This window comes from Drosophila simulans, chromosome 3R, assembly GCF_016746395.2.
Source record: "Drosophila simulans strain w501 chromosome 3R, Prin_Dsim_3.1, whole genome shotgun sequence".
Classification (NCBI taxonomy): domain Eukaryota; kingdom Metazoa; phylum Arthropoda; class Insecta; order Diptera; family Drosophilidae; genus Drosophila; species Drosophila simulans.
In genome coordinates, this window is record NC_052523.2 from 197,293 (window position 1) to 219,498 (window position 22,206).

Genomic DNA, 22,206 nt, shown 5'->3' on the forward strand with positions numbered 1-22,206 from the left:
TCTTTTTGATGCTTGCGCATACCCAAAATGTCCCTGAGCCTGACTTGTGTTTTGCTGTTGGGGTTGCGATGCGAATTGATTTTGTGTTCGAAATGAATTTTGTTGTTGGGATGGCCAAGAATATTGTTGTTGAGATGGCCAAGAATTTTGCTGTTGGGATGGCCAAATATTTCCCTGAGTCGGAAATGGAGCTTGTCCAAAATTTCCAGTTCTTCTAGATCGCATGGATACATCAGGATTTGTTAACTGGACTGGATCTTGTCTTTCCTGGTTATCATAAGTATGCACCTGACGCTTGCTAAAATATGGGTTTTTAGTTTGCATGGGCATGATTGAGTTTCTATCCTTATCGCTGTGCTTTTGTTCGATTTTCTGACCCCTGTCTCCAATATTTTTAGAATAAATAAGGGCGAATTGGTAACGCTCATGGTTCGACTCGACCTCTTGCGCTAAAGCGAGAGCAGTTGGTAAATCTTTTGGACCTTTTGCAAAAAGAATGTCGCTCAACGATTTCTTAGCTCCGGTTACAAATACACGTAACGCGTCCGTCCTGTACTTTTCATTCAGTGACATCGCCAAGGCACTATCAAATGTCATTATTGTCTTGTTGGTAAGTAGGGTCAGTTTTTTCTCGACTTCATCGTAGAATTCAGTAAGAGTCATGTCTCCCTGTCGCAAAGTTGATAGCTCTTGTTCGATTAGATAGATCGGCCTTTTGTCAGAATATGTGAAATCAAGACGGCTGATCATTGCTTTGAAATGTAACGGAGTATTAAAAGAAGCCAATACTGTATTCGCTGGACCTTTTATTTTATTTCGCATAATACCAAGAGCTTGGTAAAATGTTGAACTTCCCTCGTAATCTTTGAAAACTTTAAAAGCGACATGAGCCGCTTTTCTCCACGACACATATGTTTCACTTTTGCCATCAAAATCTGGCAGAGATTTAATTATATCTAGAGGCTCGTTACAGACAATACCTGGTCTAATTTCAGCATCTACATAAGTTTCCACCTCTGGGGTGTTCACTGTTAATTTCCCGATTCGCTCATTCATCTCCTGCAATTGCTTTTCAAATGATTGTTTTTGGACTGCGAGCGCACCGGCAACAGCACTCTCTACGATCGCTTTTAACTGAGCTTCAAATTCCATTTCGCTAGTTGTCTTTGTTTTTGACCACCAATTATCTGATGACTTATTATTTTTTTCTGCACTGTTTTGCCTACTTGCCTGGTGCGCTGACCATTTATTTAAGCTTGACACTAGGTTGTCTAAAAGGTTATCACTGTCACTCATGTATTTTTATTATCAATACTCTTTGCATAGGTTATAATATAATAATAATAATAATATTTTTAATTCGTTCAATAAGCGTTATACTTACAATATAATAATAGTGATTAACAAACAATTTTAAGGTAGATGGTCTTAGTAATTAATATTATATTTTATGTAATCACGAAATTTTTATTTCTTAGGTTAGAGTTAATTAGCCAAAGCCGCTGGTTTTGTCTCCGGATCCTCTTTTTGTTATTTATTTATAATTATTCAGTTATCGTAGGTTTTTATATCCGTTTGGGCGCCACTTTTCATTTTAGTAGATTTTCCATATATTTATTAGCGTAAGTTTATTAATTACAATAGGGCTTGCGCGGTCTGCACTTAATGAGACGAATAGTAAGTACGTGGCGATGACCGACGCTTCTAATCTTCCAAAATCGACTAACTTAAGTATAGCAAGAGTTCTTATCTCTAAAGCTTAACAAGTTACAGTTTCTTATAGGTAAAGCTCGATCTATAGATGGGAAAAGCACTTGAGGCTTACGACTATATTTCGGGTGTTTTGTGATTGTGTTAACATATATACATACACATGTGCACATTGTACGCGAACGAGTCTGATTGAGTGTTTGCATTAAAAGTACTTACTTTTCAAGTATTTATCCATCTCCAACCTCTTCCAACCCCACCAATCTTCTCAAACAGTTATTTCCTTTCTATAATCTGAAAAAGAAAACTATAATTTCCATTCCGTATAAAATTTACCAAACTTACATGTCTCTCTCGCTGTATCAAAGCGTTAGTGACGCCAGTGCGGATTGTTCGATTGTTTTCGAAAAGCATCGATGGTTTGAAAAAACTTAAAACCATCGATAGTATCGATAGTGCCATCGATGGTTTTTCAGCTTTACATCTAATGCTGAAGTTTTCGATAAGTTGAAGCCATGTTTCTAGAAGGTTTTATACGTTTGCGTGTGCTAAAGTTGTCGTTAAATTTTTTCTGAATCAAGCTTTCCCAGCGTAATTGGAAGCAAGAATAAGAAAGAATGCTATTGTCGACTTTCCCGTTTCTGATATACCAGTTACTTAGCTAGTGGAAATGCGAACGCGAAATTTCATAATTTTTCTATCGGAAAATATTGTTCCGATCTGAGGGCGTGGGAGTTTTGGGCGGTTTGTGAGCGTGAGAGTGGGCGTACTAACATGAATCAGAAAACATGATTTTAGCGTTCATACGGACGGACGGAAGGAGAGACGGACATGGCCAGGTGGACTCGGCTATTGATCCTATACCTTATATAGTCGAAAACGCTTCCTCCTGCCTGTTACATACCTTTCAGCTCTAAAAAGTTAGATGTTATTCATCTGTGAGAAACAAAGCTCTAACACCCATACTTTTGGCATACAATTGACATGATAAATATATGTAGGTTTCAGTAGTAACATAGCAAATACATTTGTATATAATTAATGTTCCTTACCGCCCGTTTCACAATTACCGGTATGTGTCGACGCTAGCTTGGCTTACTGCACTAAATATTTGTATAATTTCAGAAGACGGTTTGGTTAATATATAATATAAAAAGTTAATTATTATTTATTACGAATACCATGTCAAGGTTGAGTACAGCCCTGCAGCTTACAGATATAGATGATTTTATTACGCCCTCACAGGTTTGAAACAATAATATACCAAAAAAGCTTAATTCCAATTTAATTGTACTCAGATATGTATTAAGCCCGTGCAAATAGATAAGGCAAGGTCAAAAACTGGGGCAAAGATCAAGATAAAAGGTGACAGCTGCTTTGAGGAATCAGAGGTAAGCTTTTCGAGGGCGTCCATTTTTAATTGATTGAAATGGTTTCGTTACAGAGTGGAAATCTAAAACTTAATAAAGTTGATATTTCCCTGCAAGACTGTCTTGCGTGCTCCGGTTGCATCACTTCAGCTGAAGAAGTTCTGATCACGCAGCAGAGCCAAGAAGAGTTGCTTAAGGTCCTTCAAGAGAATTCAAAGAATAAGGCCTCTGAGGACTGGGATAATGTGCGTACAATCGTAATCACCCTTGCCACCCAGCCTATACTAAGCTTGGCCCATCGCTATCAAATAGGTGTGGAGGATGCTGCCCGTCATCTTAATGGGTATTTTCGCAGTTTGGGTGCGGACTATGTTTTGTCCACTAAGGTGGCGGACGATATCGCGCTGCTCGAATGCCGTCAAGAATTTGTAGATAGGTACCGCGAAAATGAGAACTTGACCATGCTTAGCTCCTCTTGTCCGGGGTGGGTTTGTTACGCGGAGAAAACGCACGGAAACTTCATATTGCCTTACGTTTCCACTACGCGATCTCCTCAGCAAATAATGGGAGTGCTTGTGAAGCAAATCCTTGCCGATAAGATAAATGTTCCTGCGTCACGAATATACCATGTGACCGTGATGCCTTGCTACGACAAGAAGCTTGAGGCCTCTCGCGAGGACTTTTTCAGCAAGGCAAATAACTCACGCGACGTAGACTGTGTAATCACTTCAGGTTGTTTGAGAGCCAAACGTACAATTTGACCTAATATTAATATAATATATCTTTGCAGTTGAGGTGGAACAATTGCTCAGTGAGGCTCAGCGTCCGCTATCGCAGTACGATCTCTTTGATTTAGACTGGCCATGGTCTAATGTACGCCCAGAATTCATGGTATGGGCTCACGAGAAGACGCTATCTGGCGGTTACGCAGAACACATATTTAAGTTCGCCGCAAAACATATTTTTAACGAAGATTTAACAACAGAGTTGGAATTCAAACAGCTCAGAAACCGCGACTTTAGAGAAATTATACTTAAACAGAATGGCAAAACTGTGCTGAAATTTGCTATTGCTAATGGTTTCCGGAACATACAAAACTTGGTACAAAAACTGAAGCGTGAAAAGCTATCAAACTACCACTTTGTTGAGGTAATGGCATGTCCCTCAGGGTGCATAAACGGAGGAGCACAAATACGCCCCACTACCGGACAACACGTTCGCGAGCTTACTCGGAAACTGGAGGAATTATACCACAACCTTCCACGGTCCGAACCCGAAAACTCATTAACAAAACATATTTACAATGACTTTTTAGACGGCTTTCAAACTGATAAATCGTATGAGGTGCTGCACACCCGTTATCATGATGTAGTATCTGACCTCAGTATATCGCTTAATATAAATTGGTGAACGTATTGTGCTTGATTATCTCTTTCAGTATATCGACAGTTTCGGCAAAGGAATAAGGCACGCAAACAAATATTTCAAATTAAAAAAAACTCATTTAAACGGGGTGAGATAGTGACAATGCCCTCTTGAACTCAAAAACTGTAAGATATCGAATAATATGATAAAATAGATTTCTTATTTATTTAAGAAACTATTTTCGGGAAATCAAAAATTTAAAAAAAAAAAAAAATTGTTAAGTATGGGCTGTTTAATAAAAACTGGAGGTGCCAGGACTGAAGAAGAATTATTGAATATTAATTATTTTTGTTAAGGAAAATAAAAGCTCGTAGTTTGCCGATTTCATATATTTTTACAATCATGCACATTCGGGTACAAGCCTAACCACGTTTTGTCTACACAAACTGTTTGCATAATTATTACAATATTTTTTTCAGTTATATTTTTATACAATGTCCTCATTTTAAAATTGTGAATATAAACATACCTCTTATTTTGAAATGCATTCTCTGGTCTCGCAGCCGCCTAAATTTGTTATTTGTAAACATGCTAATTTTTCAGACACGTTGCTATTGCTCAAAAATATCGGACAAAAAGGCTTATTAGTTCATTATGCAAACATACATATTTTTTACAATAAATGTGTACGCACATACATCATACAAATATGTTAAACAAAATCAAAAGTGTGGGCGTGGCAGTTTTGTGCGGTTTGGGGGCGTGGTAACATGGGTTAACAAACTGCCGCTGAGTCTTTGCCTCAAGAATCTGTATGCTGAATCTTAACCTTCTAGCTTTTATAGTTCCTGAGTTCTTGACGTTCATGCGGTCAAGGCTAGATCGACTCGGCTTTTGATCCTGATCAAAAATATATACACTTTATATAGTCGGAAACGCTCCCTTCTGCCTTTTACATACTTTTCAACGAATCTATCTTGTTTTTAACGAATCCCTTTTACTCTACGAGAGACGGGTGTAATTATATATTTTTTATAGTATTGAATACCTAAATATTTATATTATAATTTTATACCTAAATATTAAATCTGTAGTGATTTGAAAATCAGGTGAAAAGGTAACCTTCATAGTAGTTATTACAATTAAAAGTGACTGAATCGACATCCGCCCCAAGAACCTGTTTGAACCTTATTGTATTAAATCCCCTTATTAATTGCCCACTTCATAAAGTAAAACCGCGACTAAGGTATATAATAAAATATCAAAGCGGTCTGTGAACAAGAACACACTAGTGTGGCCGTTACATAACTAAAAACGTTTTATAATCAAATAAATCTAAGATAACATTATCCGTTGATAATCTATACCAACTTCTCTGACAAATACGCCTATTGCCGCAGTTCTCTGGAGAGCCAACCAGCCTTAGTTCGTTTATCAGACGAATTGAATAGCTGCTCAGCCTACACCAAACAAGCAATACTCGACAGAAATTAGTAACTTAATCCCTTACACGCATACTGTGCGATCGGAAAGGAGATGTCGCCAAACTAATAGCCTATATGCGGGAACGTGTCAAACTAGTCGTTGTTTGAAGCTCTCTGCAATTAATTTTGTAATATTTTATGCACGATTAAATTTTTATTTACGACTGTCACACACACCAACTGAAGAGAATGCTTGCAGGAGAGTTAAATAATCGCACGGACCTGCAGATGCGTTATTTTCGCGCATAAATTTGCTTAATTTAGATGGAATAAGGTGCGAAGACTTCTTGCTGGAATATTTATATTAATTAACCTTATAAGATAAGAACTATCATCGGTTCCGTTTAACATATCATTAACAAACAGCAGCCCCATACATTTCATTTCATCATTCAGAAGCGGCTCAAGACTATTGATTTGGACGGGGGTAGTAGGGCTTCAAATAATGGAACCATATTCCACCCTAGAACGGACAAAAGCAGAGTACCCAGATAGACGAGAGTACGAATCTCTAAGCAGCATGGAATTTCGCCTAAATTTCAATAATAAAACAAAAAGCAAAGGGCTCAGAGAACTACCTTGAGGAAATCGTGAAGTAGCTTTATACGGGTCGGAGTGGGCGTGCCAAAAAAATTTTTTGCAAATCGATAGAAATTAAAAAAAAAAAACAAATAAAACTATGAAACAATTTCGAAAATTCTTTCAAAAGTGAGGGCGTTGCAGTTTTGTGCGGTTTGTAGGCTGTTTAGCTATTGAGCTTTTTCAATAACTGTTGCGAAAAATAAAGAAAACCTAAGAAAGTTTGTTTATACTACGACACTGTTTATTTTGCGAATTGTTTAAGGCAGCTAAGGCCTAAGCTAAGTCTTTTCCGAAACACGACGGCAGACAGCCGAAATGCAGCGCCCAAGCTTAACGTAGGTAGCTAACAACAACAAACAAGGAATGAGCGCCGTACAGATAAATGCGTGCGAGAGCAGCGGTTTGCACTATGGGCAGCGCAACTGCTACCACTGACTAATTTGGCTTATAATTTAAAGAATATGAGATATCATGCGGCTGCATGACCCAACATCCTCCGCCCATTGGAAGCTTGGCTTCCAACAAAGTCCTCAAGGGGAAGCAGACACAGCCTGTTCACTGCCCGCCTTATTACTCCAGACGCGGTCGCCAAAGGCCATCTCATTGGGGGTAGATTATCGTCCTTAACAAGAACGACGCTGTCCACGGCTACGCCAGGCTTTGGGGTGCGCCACTTGGAACGCTGCTGGAGCAACGTCAAGTACTCTTCCTTCCATCGCGACCAAAATATTTGCTGAAGAAAGGAGATGCGCTGCCAAGAGTCAAGCCGATTATAGTTTAGGCCCGTTATATCTGGCTCCTCAAACGACGAAGGCGGACCACCATTGAGAAAATGCGCCGAAGTGAGGACATCCAGATCGGCAGGGTTCTCTGAAATGGGAACTAAAGGTCTGGAGTTAATAACTGCCGAGATGTGGCACACCAGCGTCCTCAGCTCGTCGAAGGTCAGAACCGCCGTACCCACAGCGCGGTAGAAATGATGTTTGGCCGTTTTCACCGCTGCTTCCCAAAGTCCACCGAAGTGGGGCGACCGTGGAGGGATGAACCGCCAGTCAATCGTCTCCGAAAGGCAAAAATTCTGAACGGAGCCTTGATGCTCGCTGCTGAGAAATAACCTTCGAAGTTCCAGAAGTTCATTTTTGGCGCCGACAAAGTTGGTGGCGTTGTCTGACCAAATTTGCTTCGGCTTCCGCCGGGTGCATATGATCCTCTTGAGTCCGCACAGAAGCGCAACTGTCGAGAGATCCTTGATCAGCTCCAGGTGCACTGTCTTGGTTGCAAAGCATATAAATACGCAGACGTAGCATTTAACCGCGGGCTTGTTGCGACTATCCGACTTGTGAGAGAAGGGTCCACAGAAGTCTATACCAGCAATCTCAACAGCGTGAGATCCTTCCAAGCGCTCCTTGCGAAGGTCCGCCATTATGTGCTCTATCAGCCGCGGCTTAATCCGAAAACATCTGATGCACCTTTTCACGGCCTTGGTAACCGTCTTCCTCCCCCAATAGGCCAATATTGGGATCGACTTGCACCCAGAAGAGCTCGAGGTCCGGCATGAAGATCGCTTTCATGGTAATGCAAAATAATTGTTTTGTCAGGACAAACAGCTGTTGGCCAAACTCTTTCAGGCTCCGTAAGATAGGCGGGTCCATGCGCCCAGAGTGACGATTCGCTAGGCTCAGACGGCAGGGATCCTCTGGATAAGATGTCAGCCGGATTTGAAGCTGTTGGAACATAACGCCAAGCCGTGACATCTGTCAGCTCCTGAATGGCAGCAACCCTATTTGCCACAAATATGTTTTCCTTGCTGGCTGAAGAAGGAACGCGTGAAGCTATTAAGGCGCTACCGCAAGGGCGCGCGCAGCCTCCAGACACAACCCAGCCCAGACGAGTTTTTTGAAGCAGGGGCAGTCCTGGCAACAACTTTATCTGACCTACGCACAGCAGCTCATAAAACAGGCTAGCTCCTATTAACATGTCAACACGCTGAGCTTTATGAAATTCCGGGTCGGCGAGCTGCAGGTTTTCTGGAATCTTCCAGTCCCCAATGTCCACATTAGAACTTGGCTGGCGATCCGTGATATTGGGAGCGATAATTGCTGTTATGCTCGTTCAGAAGTCCGAAGTGACAGACCGACCGAGAATCCATCAGTCGAGAAATTGGAATCCCCGATTCCAGTGACGGAGCTGGACGACCTCGACCTCTTAAGTTGCAGTTGATTTGCAAACCGAGAGGTGACCAAGTGCAGTTGAGAGCCAGAATCTAACAAGGCCCTGCAGGGAATGAACAGTCCCGATCGATTCTGCACTAGAACGGTTGCAGTGGCTAGCAGCACAAGGTCACTACCGAGATCCTGGGCAATTAGAGTAGAAGAATTCGAAAGCGGGGCAGAAGGCTCAGTGTGGGAGCTTGAAGACAACGGAACACGTGGCTGCGAGGAAGGCCGACCATCTAGATGGAGCAGCGTATGATGCCTGATTCCACAGGTGCGGCAGCGGCTCGAGCTGCATTGCCGTAGCTGATGACCTGCCTTTAGGCAATTTAGGCATAGTGCTAGTCTCTTTGCCTCGCGCAGACGATCTACTGTCGCTAAGTCTCTAAATTGCTGGCAATAATATATGGCATGCTCTGCACTATGGCAAAGCATGCAACCAAGAGAATTTTGGGTGGTAGCAACTAGCGTCGAACGATTTCTGCCCACCTGAACGCCTGGCGCATAGGTAGCCATGGCGCAATCCACGGCCTCCAAAGTCCTACATCGCTGTTCCAGGAATGCAGCCATCGATTCCCACGACGATTCGGTAATGTGCGCCTGAAAAACGAGACGCCGATTATCAAACCTTTTTTGAAGCAACTCTAAAGCCGCTTCGTAATTGCTGTTTGAAATCTCCAATGATCGGATAGTTTCCAGCGCTGAATCCCTCAAACATGACCGCAGATGTTGAAATTTCTCAATGTTGGAGAGGTCCGGATGGCTGTCGATTATGCTCGTGAACACGGAGTAAAAATCAGCCCAGTTTGCGTAGCCTCCGCCAAACGTTGGCAGCTGCACAGGCGGCAACGGCATCGGCCTCGGCCGCGGCTGCGTTTGAGGACCACTACACTGGTGGGGCACAATACCTTCCGCAAGCGTTGAGTGCGGCGCGAAATGCACATTGCGTTTGGCTATTTCCGCGCGCACCCTAGCCTTGAATTCAACGATGAATTCATCGAAAGACTCGCTCATTTCACTGCCAATTTCGTCGAAGTCCAATTCCTCCAGTTCTGTATGCAGAACATTGAAGGCACCTTGCAGCTCATCAATCTGCTCCAGCCTCACCGTAAGAGTGGGTTCGTCGTATCCGCTAAGCGTCTCATTAGACAGCGAGGTTTGTAGCCTCTGCAACCTGCTGAACAGCGCATTGGCTTTGCGCTTTAAAAAGGTCACCCTGTTTTTGTCACCTTCAGCGGGCATAGCAACAAATTGACTTTAATTCGGTTCAGCGGGAAGATGAGCACAAAATAGATGCCGAAAATGCAAGCTGGGTCAATGCACGTAACGATATATGTAGCAATGTATGTATATATGCAATGCTAGCTCGCTTAAACACAGCCACTATCACCGAAATCTCCACTCACTTGTCCAGCCGATTGCGATTTAATGTATTTATATTTATTTATAAACGGGATAAGTGCATTAATTAATGTATGCAAATTAACACGATCACGTCGGGGTCACCAAATGTTTAGCTATTGAGCTTTTTCAATAGCTGTTGCGAATAATAAAACCGAAGAAAGTTTGCTTTTATAACGACAGTTTTTTTTTGCGAATTGTTTAAGGCAGCTAAGGCCTAAGCTAAGTCTTTTCCGAAACACGACGAATAGGCAATTGGCGGTCAGACAGCCGAAATGAGGCGCCCAAGCTTAACGTAGGTAGCTAACAACAACAAACAAGGAATGAGCGCCGTACAGATAAATGCGTGCGAGAGCAGCGGTTTGCACTATGGGCATCGCAACTGCTACCACTGACTAATTTGGCTTATAATATTAAAGAATATGAGATATCATGCGGCTGCATGACCCAACATAGCCGTTAATAAATAAATATAAATACATTAAATCGTAATCGGTTGGACAAGTGAGTGGAGATTTCGGTGATAGTGGCTGTGTTTAAGCGAGCTAGCATTGCATATATACATACATTGCTACATATATCGTTGCGTGCATTGACCCCGCTTGCATTTTCGGCATCTATTTTGTGCTCATCTTCCCGCTGAACCGAATCAAAGGCGATTTGTTGCTATGCCCGCTGAAGGTGAAAAAAACAGGGTGATCTTTTTAAAGCGCAAAGCCAATGCGCTTTTTAGCAGGTTGCAGAGGCTACAAACGTCGCTGTCTAATGAGACGCTTAGCGGATACGACGAACCCACTCTTACGGTGAGGCTGGAGCAGATTAATGAGCTGCAAGGTGCCTTCAATGTTCTGCATACAGAACTGGAGGAATTGGATTTCGACGAAATTGGCAGTGAAATGAGCGAGTCTTTTGATGAATTCATCGTTGAATGCAAGGCTAGTGTGCGCGCGGAAATGGCCAAACGCAATGTGCACTTCGCGCCGCACTCAACGCTTGTGGAAGGTGTTGTGCCCCACCAGTGTAGTGGTCCTCAAACGCAGCCGCGGCCGAGGCCGTTGCCGCCTGTGCAGCTGCCAACGTTTGGCGGAGGCAACGCAAACTGGGCGGATTTTTACTCCGTGTTCACGAGCATAATCGACAGCCATCCGGACCTCTCCAACATATTTGTGTCAAATAGGGTTGCTGCCATTCAGGAGCTGACAGATGTCACGGCTTGAGCGTTAAATCCGGCTGACATCTTATCCAGAGGATCCCTGCCGTCTGAGCTTAGCGAATCGTCACTCTGGTCGCATGGACCCGCCTATCTTACGCAAACGGTTTTCCTATTGCTCTCAAGATAATCTTCGCTTGGGTTATTGCAGGTTCGTACCCTGCTTGTGATGCTCACCCAGCTTCTGCTGCTACTCATCTCGCGGATCTTGACACTATGGTGCACGAATTCATGGAGATGGACAGTATTCAGCTTAGCCAATCTCTTTTAGACGCCAGTGTTCCCACGGAGCGACATTTTGCGGACACATACACGCGCTCATTGGACGGTGTCTACGTTGTCGATTACCCCTTTCAGATTAAGCCCACACAATCATTCAACGTATTGTTTGGAGTAAGATTGAGACCATCCGATTGCTTGACTTTCTCCTTTGACGGTTACCTACGGTTTGGCGCCACCCCCTTTCTGGTGGTTAGAGTTTTAAAAACAACTGGCGGACGACCACCTCCAGGAGTATCTTGGAGCAGCCAGCGCATTCGCGTACGATGCCTATGTCGAAGATATCCCAACAGGATGCGCCTGAAGAACTTTTGGTATTAAAGGAAAAGATGATTGGACTGCTAGAAAGGGCGAAATTTAAATTACGAAAATGGACTTCAAACTGTTCTCGCCTTTTAGAATCCTTGCCAGAAAAAGATCGGTGCACGAATCTGTACAGCCCCTCAGCAGCTCAAAGTCTTAGTCAAAATCCTTCAAATTCAATGGAACCCAGGTAAAGATGTTCTGTGTCTGAACATAAAGAAATTCAGTACTGCTCGTACGGCACACCTAAGCTTCCCGATCCACGACCCGCTTGGGCGAGCCTCACCGACAACAGTCTTACTCAAGCTAATATTTCAACAATGGTGGAGAACAGTACTACAATGGGATGAACCAATTCCGGAAACCTTAAGCACGTGCTGGAAAGCGTTGGTTGAGGATCTCCCGTCGCTCAAAAGCACAGTCAATCCAATATAAATTCCGCGCTTAGTATTGAATGCTGCGCTGCTGCTGATCCGGTTGTTAACCATGGTAAACAATTAATTAACAATTCCTATTTTCAACAACAGCTTTGGACAGATCCAGCTAAACAGCGAAACTGGAATACATAATTTAGCCTCCGAAATCTGCTGCTGGAACCATGTACGCACTAAAGACAATCCTGTGGATTGCTCCTCTCGAGGACTTTATCCAAGCATCTGAAGCATCCTTCATGGCTCCGTCATGTTTCCAATGTAAGTTCTGCTTCCTCCAACGCAAGAACACTAGTCATCAATCAATCAATCATAAAGAGACCAAGGAAGGAGGCCCACGGACCAGAAAGGCCTGGCTTGCAATTTTTCTATACTTAACCTATAAGGTAATTCGCATCGAGGTAGTTAGCGATCTAACTAACAAAGCCTTCAAGAGGTCCTTTAAGGACCTTTACTCGGACAAGAGGACTACATTTCATGGCAGCATTTTTTTTTTGACGACATAGGACGGAGGGTCATTAATCAGGCCAAGGAAGAGAAACAAGCTAATTTCTCATTCCTCCGTCTGCCCAACATTTTGGGGAAAGCATTAAGATTTCAGAACTGTATTGACGCAAATTGAAGCCATCTTTAACAGCCGCCCGCTTTGTCCAGAAATAATACTTTAGACCCGCTTAAGCCGGCCCAATTCTTGACCGCAGCTCCGAAGCATACCGCCTGGAGATACCGTATCACGGATGTTCATGCAGGTCAAGGTCGTCCGGGTCGTTTATGTTGCCAATTACTAAAGTAGCTGTACTGACCAAGTGCTTAACAACCGTTCAGGTGGGCCGGTGTGTTTGGGAACAAGACATTCTGTTTTCCACTCTTTATTTACCTTTGGATAATTCGTTAGATTCTATGAGTTCTTATCTTATATATCTGCTCATTGTCACATGTATCGGTTAAGATGTCACATTTTTGTCCGCGCATCGCGGTTTCCGAAGTCCAACTGTGCGAAGTTCAAACCAATAATAATTATAAAAACAGATTCACTAACGGCGTGCCTGTAATTTATTACTTCGAAATATTCAGATCCAAATATTCTGACGAGTTAAAGTAAGTGCTTAACTATGTTTAACAAATATAATGATTCTATCTCAGTTTTCTGTCTTAGTTCTTGTAATATCCGTTCTCATGCAAGCTGCAATGGGTGGTGTTGATAAAATAGAAGCCGGTTTGTAGACGGAAGTCACAATGCATTCCCATGTAGGAAGTGAGTATGGAGTGCCCAAAGTTTCCTTCGAGAACTCTGCGCAGGATGTCACCGCTTATTAGTATGGGCTACACAAATACATAGTTTAAGCCGCTGGCAGCATAAAGATTGAATGTAATCACGCGTTGATAGAGAAGGCATATGCCAGTTCAAAGAGTAGCGCCAAAACTGAAGAGAGTGAAGAGTAATAGATGCAAAAAGAAGCAGACGGAGCAACTCGAAAAGTGCACATGACACGAAAGCGACGAAACATGAAATGAAGACGAAGAGAGCTCTGTGTGGAAGGGCCACAGCTTCAAAATGCATACAAAAGCCATCCATGGCAAACGTTGGAAATATCTTCAAACGATGTCTTAAGAAGTATGCGTCGAGAATAAAGCTGTTCTCTCCCTTTGATGCAGGGATTAATGAAATCTGATTCAGAAATAAGTTGAAGGACAGATGGCCAAACTGCTGATCGTTGAAATTGTTGTTGTAAATGGAGCGTTAATTCGAACAAAAGAGAACTTTGATACAAAAGAAGGCAGAATGTGAAGTCAAAGCCAATGGCGCCGTTTACTAAGATTTCTTTGGTGGCGCTTTGCCGGAAGTAGAGGTCCGTAATATCACCTTCAGAAAAATTAACAACCGTAAAGTAAAAGGGTTACTTCTCCTTATGGATGAATTAACTCGCTCTAAACGATTGATTTGGGTAAATTTTCGATGTTTGTGGTAAACTGAGTGTTTAATTTTGCAGCCCGCAGCCAGCAGCAACTCATTATTTAAGTTATTTTATTTATCACTCTTATACATTGCTCTGTGCAGCAATAGATTTTGCATTCCCCTTTATGCTATGTTCCTCTCTCTCAATACAGAGCGAGCACAGCCGTTCGTTTAATAGCCTACAGCCCTGTTTATAAATTGCCACACCATTTCTTAAATTCAATGAAAAGGCTCATTGCCGAAACATTTGGTGACCCCGACGTGATATGTAACATTTCTTTATCGTGATCTCAAAAACAGTTTAATTAATTTCGGTGCACATTTGTGTGCTGCCAGCAACTCTTCCGAGGTACGGAATCATGAACTGTTCCTTTGACGAGAACGAAGAGTTAATGACTAACCCCTCTGCAGTTTTGTCAGGGAAAGTGTGCAGCTGCACTTGATAGCGTCCCGAATTGTAAACTTGCTTCAGCTTAAAAAAACAAAGCCATCTGCTTGTGTTAACGGAATAGGTGACTCTAGTTTCGAGACAGATGATTTGCCAGTTCACTTAACATTGCGATCTCGAAACTCTGAGTACTCAACATCTATCACTGCTGTCATTGCTTCCAATATAACCGAACATCAGCCCAACTCGTTTAGGCTGGGTTGTTTCCGGAGGCTGCAGTCTCTTCAATGGCAAGGCTTTAATATCCTTAATATCATCATGTGCGGGTGTTCTGCCCAAGGAGGAAACCAAACTGGATCGTCTTGAGGTGCTTCCTCTCCTCCAGATCTAAGCGGTTTTAAGCTGGATGCTGTAACGAATGGCACAAAGCCTGCTTCCTACCAATCTGTCAGGTCGGTGCATCAGTTGTCTATGTATAAGGTGCGAAATTTCCAGTGGGTGCTGAGATTCTTTGCCGTGACTTTTGTGTTGATGATTTGATATCTGTCGCCAGCTCCAAAAAAGAAGACATCAACATAATGCAGCACGTTCGCGCTCATTTCAAACTAAGGAAGTGGTTCTTCTTGAAGTTTGAAGGCGATGGAGGTGATTTTACAAAAACACTAGGTCTCGCCTGGGATCCGGTGTCTGATCAGCTATCGTTCTTATTTTCCACCCTTCAATCAACAGCAAGGCCTGGGCGACTTTCAGATTTATCCTAAATCTCTCTATATTCTTTCGCGAGGAGCTCATGGACCGCCTTTTCTGAGCAGCCCCATAACTTATTGTCCACAAACAGTAGTAACTGAGAAGAAAGTGCTGGAACTTCGTCGAAGGGTCTTGCTTATAAAATCTCCATACACTGATATTGTTCCATGCTCCAAATATGCGAATTCATATGCTGCTTTGCAGCGTACGTTACATCCAAAAGTTATGCAAGCGCATCCGACATCCTGGGCTTACTGTAACTGACGTTCAATGTGGGACTTCTCTGTTGTTGCATATGGTTCAGCGTGTTCATTTTTGGAATGACCTTAAATCCTGCTGAGCAAAGGGGTAGTACCGCCGTCTAGTCCACTTGCCTCGCTGTCACCCTTCATTGACTTCTGCAAGTAGATGGTCGGTTGCAGAACTCTTCGTTGGGTTTTAATGGCCGTCACCCAATCATCCTACCAAAGGATCACCTAGTTACTATGGCTATTATAAATCACGCTCATGAGCTCAACCTACATACTGGTTCTCGTGCTCTTCTCAGCATAATTCGATCCCTATATTGCAACAGGGAGGAGGAAAACCGCAATCAGGGCAGTAAACAAGTGCGTCAGGTGTTTCCGAACGAAACCTTCGCCCAATTCAGTAGATAATGGCGGATCTGCCAAAGGTGCGCCTCGATGGATCTCATGTATTTGAAGTCACTGGCACCAACTCACTTTTACTTTGCGACTCAGACGCAGACCATTCCGGCCATCTTGGCTTAAACGCAGAATGGGTTTTTATTATGCTGCTGCCCGGCTGGTCAAGAGAACACGACGCTGCTCACATTGGCTTAGACGGGCCGTGGTTGTTTGTGAAGGGGAAGTTGCGACGGTGGGAGACATACCGCTCCAGCTCGGTCGCCAGAGCTTCGGATTTGGCTATTGGTCTGCTCCTTGACTTTTTACACTCTTATTTTCCTTCTCATGCACGTTTATGGTCCTCTCTAAGTTACCATGGGATGTTGCCAAGGGTACCCGTCAGCAGCTTAGGAATGTATTAATATTTACGATGCTCATAGATTTTGTCAGTGAGTACACTCATCGAGAAAGCTCCACCTGTGCCTGGAGAGTCATGCATCCGATCAGCGACACCAGACCGGGGTGCGTTGGCCGTTTCCCAGCACTGTTTTTACAGCTGCCTGAGAAATCAGCTGGCGTAACCGGCAACTCTGTATGGTAGCAGCCACCACGCAAAGAGCAAAGAAAGCCGACTGAAGCGGAAGTTCTGAAGAGAAAGTTCGCTGCTAAGTTTTCTCATCCTGACCTGCCCAATAGTCCTGAAGATCGGCGCCGGTGGGCGATCCATGGATACTTGGAGCTATATCTATTAGCTTTCAAAGCGAACGGTCGTGTTTTTTTTTGCTCCCCGGTTTTTATTTTGTGTTTGTCAAACAAGCCGTGGTTTTTAAATAATCTTCTTTAATTATCATATATTTAAACATAATTATTAAAGATCCGTTCGCTTCGTGAGTGATTCTTTTGTGATTTGTGCAGTAGTTTAAACAAATATACAAAGTAGTTTGCATTTTTCGTCTCTTTGTTTTGTTTACTCTCCCTTTTTGTGCGTTGTTCGCAGTGGTGTTTGGTGTTGTTTTTTGCATGCACATAAACTGCACTTTTCGCTCTCACTCTCCCTCTCTCCCTCTTTCTCTCTTTCGCTCTCCCACAAAAAATCTAAATTTCTCAGCGTGCAGACTGCTCTCGTGCGGTTCTTTTAACAGCTCGCTTGAAAGTTTTGGTCTTGTGTTTTCGTGCACGCACAGTGGTCTGATTTCAGTTAAACATGGAAACCGTAAATGTTGTCTGATTTTATAAAAATTGTTGCCAGGTTATAAAACCTGAGCAGCCAAAAATGACTTGTTGGCTATGTGATAGAATGGTGCATACTAAGTGCGCTGGTTTTAATGGCCGTACAAGTGATGACCTAGCAAAGGGTAAAAATATAAATTACTGTTGTGATGCTTGCCTTGTGGTTGCGAACGAGATGAAATCGTTTATGCGCCAAACTAAAGGTGGCTTGAAAGAACTGATCAACAGTTTTGGCGTAGCTAGAGATATTTTTCGTCGAGCCGATGACAAGTTGGCGCTTCAGAAATACAATCTGCAGGGCCAAAACCCCTCGCGGTGGTTCCACTAAAGAAACAAATTTTTGTTTCTCGGCTTTCCCCTGATCAAACATCGTCGGATGTATTGTCTTATATACAAGACAAAACAAAAGCCGATAATATAAAAATGGAACAATTTAACTTCTCTTACGCTAGGGACATATCATCTTTCAAGATAACTGTCCCAAACGAACTCTTTTCCACCATATTTTCGGGTGATTTTTGGCCGGATAGTATGGTGGTAAAAGAGTTTGAAGCTAAGATCAAAAATAAGAAAAAGGTGCCCGTGGGAATTAAACTTCCCTCACGTGGCCAGACCACTGCACCATCCGCCTCTTCATCTTCTTCCTCTTCAAAAAACTAACTACAAAACTTACTATCTCCTATCAAAATGTTAGAGGCTTGCGTAGCAAATTAATCAAATTGTATTGTGATAGTCTTTCATTTGCATCCCATATTAGAGTGCTCACAGAGACTTGGTTAAAGCCGGAGATACTTAACTCCGAAGTCTTCCCAGGTATCACTATATATAGGTTTGACCGTCCCTCCAGACGGGGAGGTGGAGTCTTAATTGCGGTTAGATCTACCCTCGCGTCGGAGGAGTTACTATTGGACGATTCCCGTAACTCGAAATTCGTATGTGTAAAGCTGTCTTTTTCCGACAGATCAGTTTATTTTACGTGCTCCTATATTCCGCCATCTTCTGAATTCCCAGAATATCAGAATCATCTGTCCGCTATCCAGTCCATTTTGAATAAACTTTCTGACAGGGACCAATTGGTAGTTCTAGGTGATTTTAATATACCTGGCACAATGTGGTCCCCAGAAGAACAATCGAATATCCTTCTCCCTTTAGCACAACATGACTTTATTGACGGCTTGCTCGACTTATCGCTGTTGCAAGTTAATTATATTCCAAATTCTCTTGGTCGACTTTTGGATCTATGTTTTGTAACAAGTCCTGAATGTGTGTTTCTGTCCAGGGTAGTACCTCTCACTCAACCTGAAGATCAATATCATCCTACTTTCGATGTGGAAATCGACTTAGGTACGGTATTAAAAGTAAATTCAGAGAATTCAACAAAGCGAATTCCCTGTTTTCGCAAGGCAAATTTTCGGAGGCTAAACAATTTTATAGCTGGCTTTAATTGGTCCGATCTTTACTCCTGCAACATAATGGCGGATGCGATTAATATGTTTTATACCGCAATTAAATCATTTTTTGACTCTTGTGTTCCGATTTACTATCCGTCAATCTCTAAATCTCCTTGGTTTAATAAAGAGTTGACACACCTAAGAAATGTAAAGTCCAGACTCTATATGAAATTTAAAAATACCGGTTCTCAGTCCATCCTTTGTAAATATTTAAGCGCTCGGTTAAACTTTACCGTGCCTAATGCTCAGTGCTACAAAAATTATTTAAACCGTTGTAAGTTCCAGTTTGCACAGGATCCGAAACAGTTTTATAATTTCGTTAGCACCAAACGATAACAAGTTCTTACTCTTCCTCGCTATTTTTTAAAAACACTACGGTTACATCGGATCAGGTAATAGCCGATCTATTCGCCAAGTTTTTTCAAACAACATATTCAACTTTACCTCATTCCGAACAGCCATACTCTTATGCGGTATCTAAGTCGAATTTAATATTTTGCCCTACTATAAACGAAAGCTCACTGCTTAACGATCTTCAGCGTGTTAAACCGGTCTATTCGCCAGGTCCCGATGGAATCCCTGGCTGTGTGCTCAGATTCTGTGCGGAAGCCTTGTGCAAGCCTTTACTGAAACTGTTTACCTTATCTGTGGAATCTTCAAAATTCCCTCATATATGGAAGGAGTCCTTTGTGATTCCTCTTCATAAAAAGGTAGCAAACTGGATGTAACCAATTACAGAGGAATCTCTAAATTGTCGGCTATCCCAAAACTTTTCAAAAATGTTATCACTCCTCATTTGCAGCACCTTTGTAGATCAATCATATCACCGTGTCAACACGGTTTTATGAAACGCAGATCTACAACCACTAACCTCTTGGAGCTAACTTCTTTCGTAATACAGGGTTTCAAAAATAATCTTCAAACAGATGTCATCTACACTGATTTTAGTAAAGCATTTGTCTCTGTTAATCATTACCTTTTAATAAAAAAACTTGATCTTATAGGTTTCCCTGTTGATCTTCTAAATTGGATTTCAAGCTATCTGAATGGCAGGACACAACAAGTCCTCTTTAAAAATTCGTTATCTTCTATTCTCCGAGTCACATCCGGTGTCCCACAAGGGAGCCATCTTGGTCCGCTTCTTTTTACCTTATTCATTAACGACCTCCCCTTAATAATAAAACATTCGCGTGTACTTATGTACGCAGACGATGTTAAATTATGCCTCCAGTACAAGGACACTTCTTGCCATTTGGACTTACAATCCGATCTAGACCGATTTCATGAGTTGCATGACCCTTACAGAGTTTTATGTTCTGACTATAATAGACTTTATCCTATTATCTGTAATCTTGACTCTCTGCCGCTATTAAATCAATCGATTTTATCTTTTCTATTACATAATTAGACCCTACTAACACTAATATTTAACATAGTTATTCCACATTATATTCATTTCCTCGTTCCTGTTCTCTTTTTCATATCGCGTCTATATCTTCTCGCGAATCGAGCCGTACGATACACGGCAGCGCCCCTCGGTCGGTTGGGCGGGAGGTGTGGCCGTGGGACCCGTGCGAACAAAAAAAAAAAAAAAAATACTTTCTGCTGATGAGTACTCGGGTCGACACTGAATGTTAGAGACAGCCACTCCTGTCTCGATCAAGTCGCTGCGACACGGAACATTTTGGGGTTTTCTAAGAGCACGAACTCGATTCGCCATGCTACACGTGCGTCATCCGTAGGCGGGGGAGTACCACATATGTATGTGTGTGTGTGTATGTTTTTTTTTTAATATATTTATTTGTCTTGGAATTATTCTTATTAAATTAAAAAAAAACGAAATATAATGGCAAGTCCAGAACCCTCCCGTGGTATGGCCGTGAAGCATTACATCACGAGAACGATCTAGATCAGCGCACTCGTGAACCTTCCTGACTCTCTCAGCTGTCCTGAGCTGAAGCTGTTGGAAGCTTACCATTCCACCTGCCCCTGCAGCATGAAGATTATATTATCCGCACTCAGTCTTCTGACAAGTTCAGCTTCCCCGGATCTCCTTTCGCTCGCATGTTTTTCGCACGAGAAAAGTACATGGTCTGGGGTTTCGCACCGTCCACTTCTGCACCATGGGCATTCATCCGACTCGTCTCTTCCAAAGGTAACTGCGAAAGCATCTGTGACCACTTAGTTTGCTTCCGTCGGCTGCTTAGTCTTCAACTCTGTCTTACAATGGTAGCTAAAACTTTTAACCAGGGGTAGTTATCTCTGCGGGGCTCTCTACCGCATCATCCATATTCTCCGGAGATTGGATGCCCGGCTAAGAATCTATTTTTTCTTTCAGCCAGCTTTTGTAATTGCTGATATTTGTGTTGCGCCTTATAAGCTTCACTGCAGATGAGGTCCCTATGTACGAACTTTTAAAGAGGATCTTAACCATCTTAACCATCTTGGCAAAGTCCAAGAGATATGTAATCATCGTGGAGTCAGTAGGCCAGTAGGTGAGTTCCCCAGTTGAGTGGACACTGCAACCCATAGCCCTACATTTGATAAGTATGCTTCCTTTGTGATTAACAGTCCCTGAGCCCCACCATGCGTGATTGGCGTTGTAGTCTGCTTAGCTGCGACGACAGATCGGAGCAGCTTATTGTAAACTGTGCCGGCAAGTATAAAACCAGCTGCACAGGCTCCAGCTCCTCATATTTTATACCATTCCTCACAATTACTGTGGCTCCTCCTCTGACCCTGTCAGCGGGGTGCAATGCATTTATTACGTCATAGCTACGGATTTTGAAATACGACCTCGCGGTGAAATGTGTCTGAACTCAGCATTATGTCCACCTGGTTTGTTTTAAGATAATGCTCCACTTCGGGCTTGTTCCTCGACAAGCCGTTAGCATTCCAGATTACTAACTGAGTGTTTACGGAAATTGGGTTCTTCTCTGGCAGGTGTACATTGCCATCATCTCCTTGATCTGGCTGAACATGGTAATCATCATCTGTTCTATGCACTTTATCTGCCTTTTCTTCATATCTGCCTCACGAACACTAGGGTCATGTTGATTGAACTTGTGGCTGTAGTAACATGTAACCTGTTCCCAGGTTAACAAACATACAGTGCTGTTGCTTAATTAAGCAAAGACCAGAAAATCGACTGCAGATAGGCAGGTTTGTCACATACGGATCGATAAACGATACGAAGGCGGGACACCAATTAAAAAAAGGGCTGGAGTTAAAACATCAGGATCGAAGGGGCTTTAATACTACGCCGATATGTTGCAAAGAAGGGTTCCCACGCACGTTAAAGCAAATGCTTTCTTCTCTTCACAGCAGCCTCCACATACCACAAAAGTGGAGTGATCGAGAAGAAATAAAACAAAGCCACCGCCAGGTAAATCCGCCATTATGTGCTTTATTATTTTTTCCTTTTAATAAATTTTTCTTTATTTACATCCTCCCAAGGGA

At 42.6% G+C, this 22,206-nt stretch overlaps 2 protein-coding genes across 3 annotated transcripts; one reads left to right on the forward strand and one right to left on the reverse strand.

Annotated features, from left to right (window-relative positions):
* Positions 1-2,781: 2,781 nt before the first annotated feature.
* LOC6739531 (probable cytosolic Fe-S cluster assembly factor GD17698) lies at positions 2,782-4,827 on the forward strand. 2 transcript variants are annotated; one of them, XM_016174411.2, is made up of 4 exons: positions 2,782-2,955; positions 3,009-3,101; positions 3,155-3,812; positions 3,871-4,827. In XM_016174411.2, the coding sequence occupies exons 1-4, from the start codon at positions 2,893-2,895 to the stop codon at positions 4,488-4,490; spliced, it is 1,434 nt and encodes a 477-aa protein (XP_016025910.1). In that variant the 5' UTR covers positions 2,782-2,892; the 3' UTR covers positions 4,491-4,827. The 2 variants fall into 2 exon arrangements, with proteins under 2 accessions (XP_016025910.1, XP_016025909.1); XM_016174410.2 differs by lacking the exons at positions 2,782-2,955; positions 3,009-3,101 and having other exon boundaries at positions 3,185-3,325; positions 3,393-3,812.
* On the reverse strand, positions 4,585-7,934 carry LOC123327303. Its single transcript, XM_044923359.1, has 2 exons — positions 7,334-7,934; positions 4,585-4,628 (listed from the first exon to the last, which is right to left on the reverse strand). Exons 1-2 carry the CDS (start codon positions 7,932-7,934, stop codon positions 4,585-4,587), a joined length of 645 nt encoding a protein of 214 aa, XP_044779294.1.
* Positions 7,935-22,206: the final 14,272 nt, after the last annotated feature.

What these genes read in the sequence shown, in the direction of transcription:
- LOC6739531 (XM_016174411.2), top strand. Translation starts at nt 2,893, where the DNA reads ATGTCAAGGTTGAGTACAGCCCTGCAGCTTACAGATATAGATGATTTT. An exon ending in ATTTTATTACGCCCTCACAG is followed by an intron (nt 2,956 to 3,008) that starts GTTTGAAACAAT and finishes AATTGTACTCAG; the next exon opens with ATATGTATTAAGCCCGTGCA. An exon ending in GCTGCTTTGAGGAATCAGAG is followed by an intron (nt 3,102 to 3,154) that starts GTAAGCTTTTCG and finishes GTTTCGTTACAG; the next exon opens with AGTGGAAATCTAAAACTTAA.
- LOC123327303 (XM_044923359.1), bottom strand. Translation starts at nt 7,934, where the DNA reads ATGGCGGACCTTCGCAAGGAGCGCTTGGAAGGATCTCACGCTGTTGAG. An exon ending in TTCGGCGCATTTTCTCAATG is followed by an intron (nt 4,629 to 7,333) that starts GTGGTCCGCCTT and finishes GATATCTTACAG; the next exon opens with TTTTTGAGTTCAAGAGGGCA.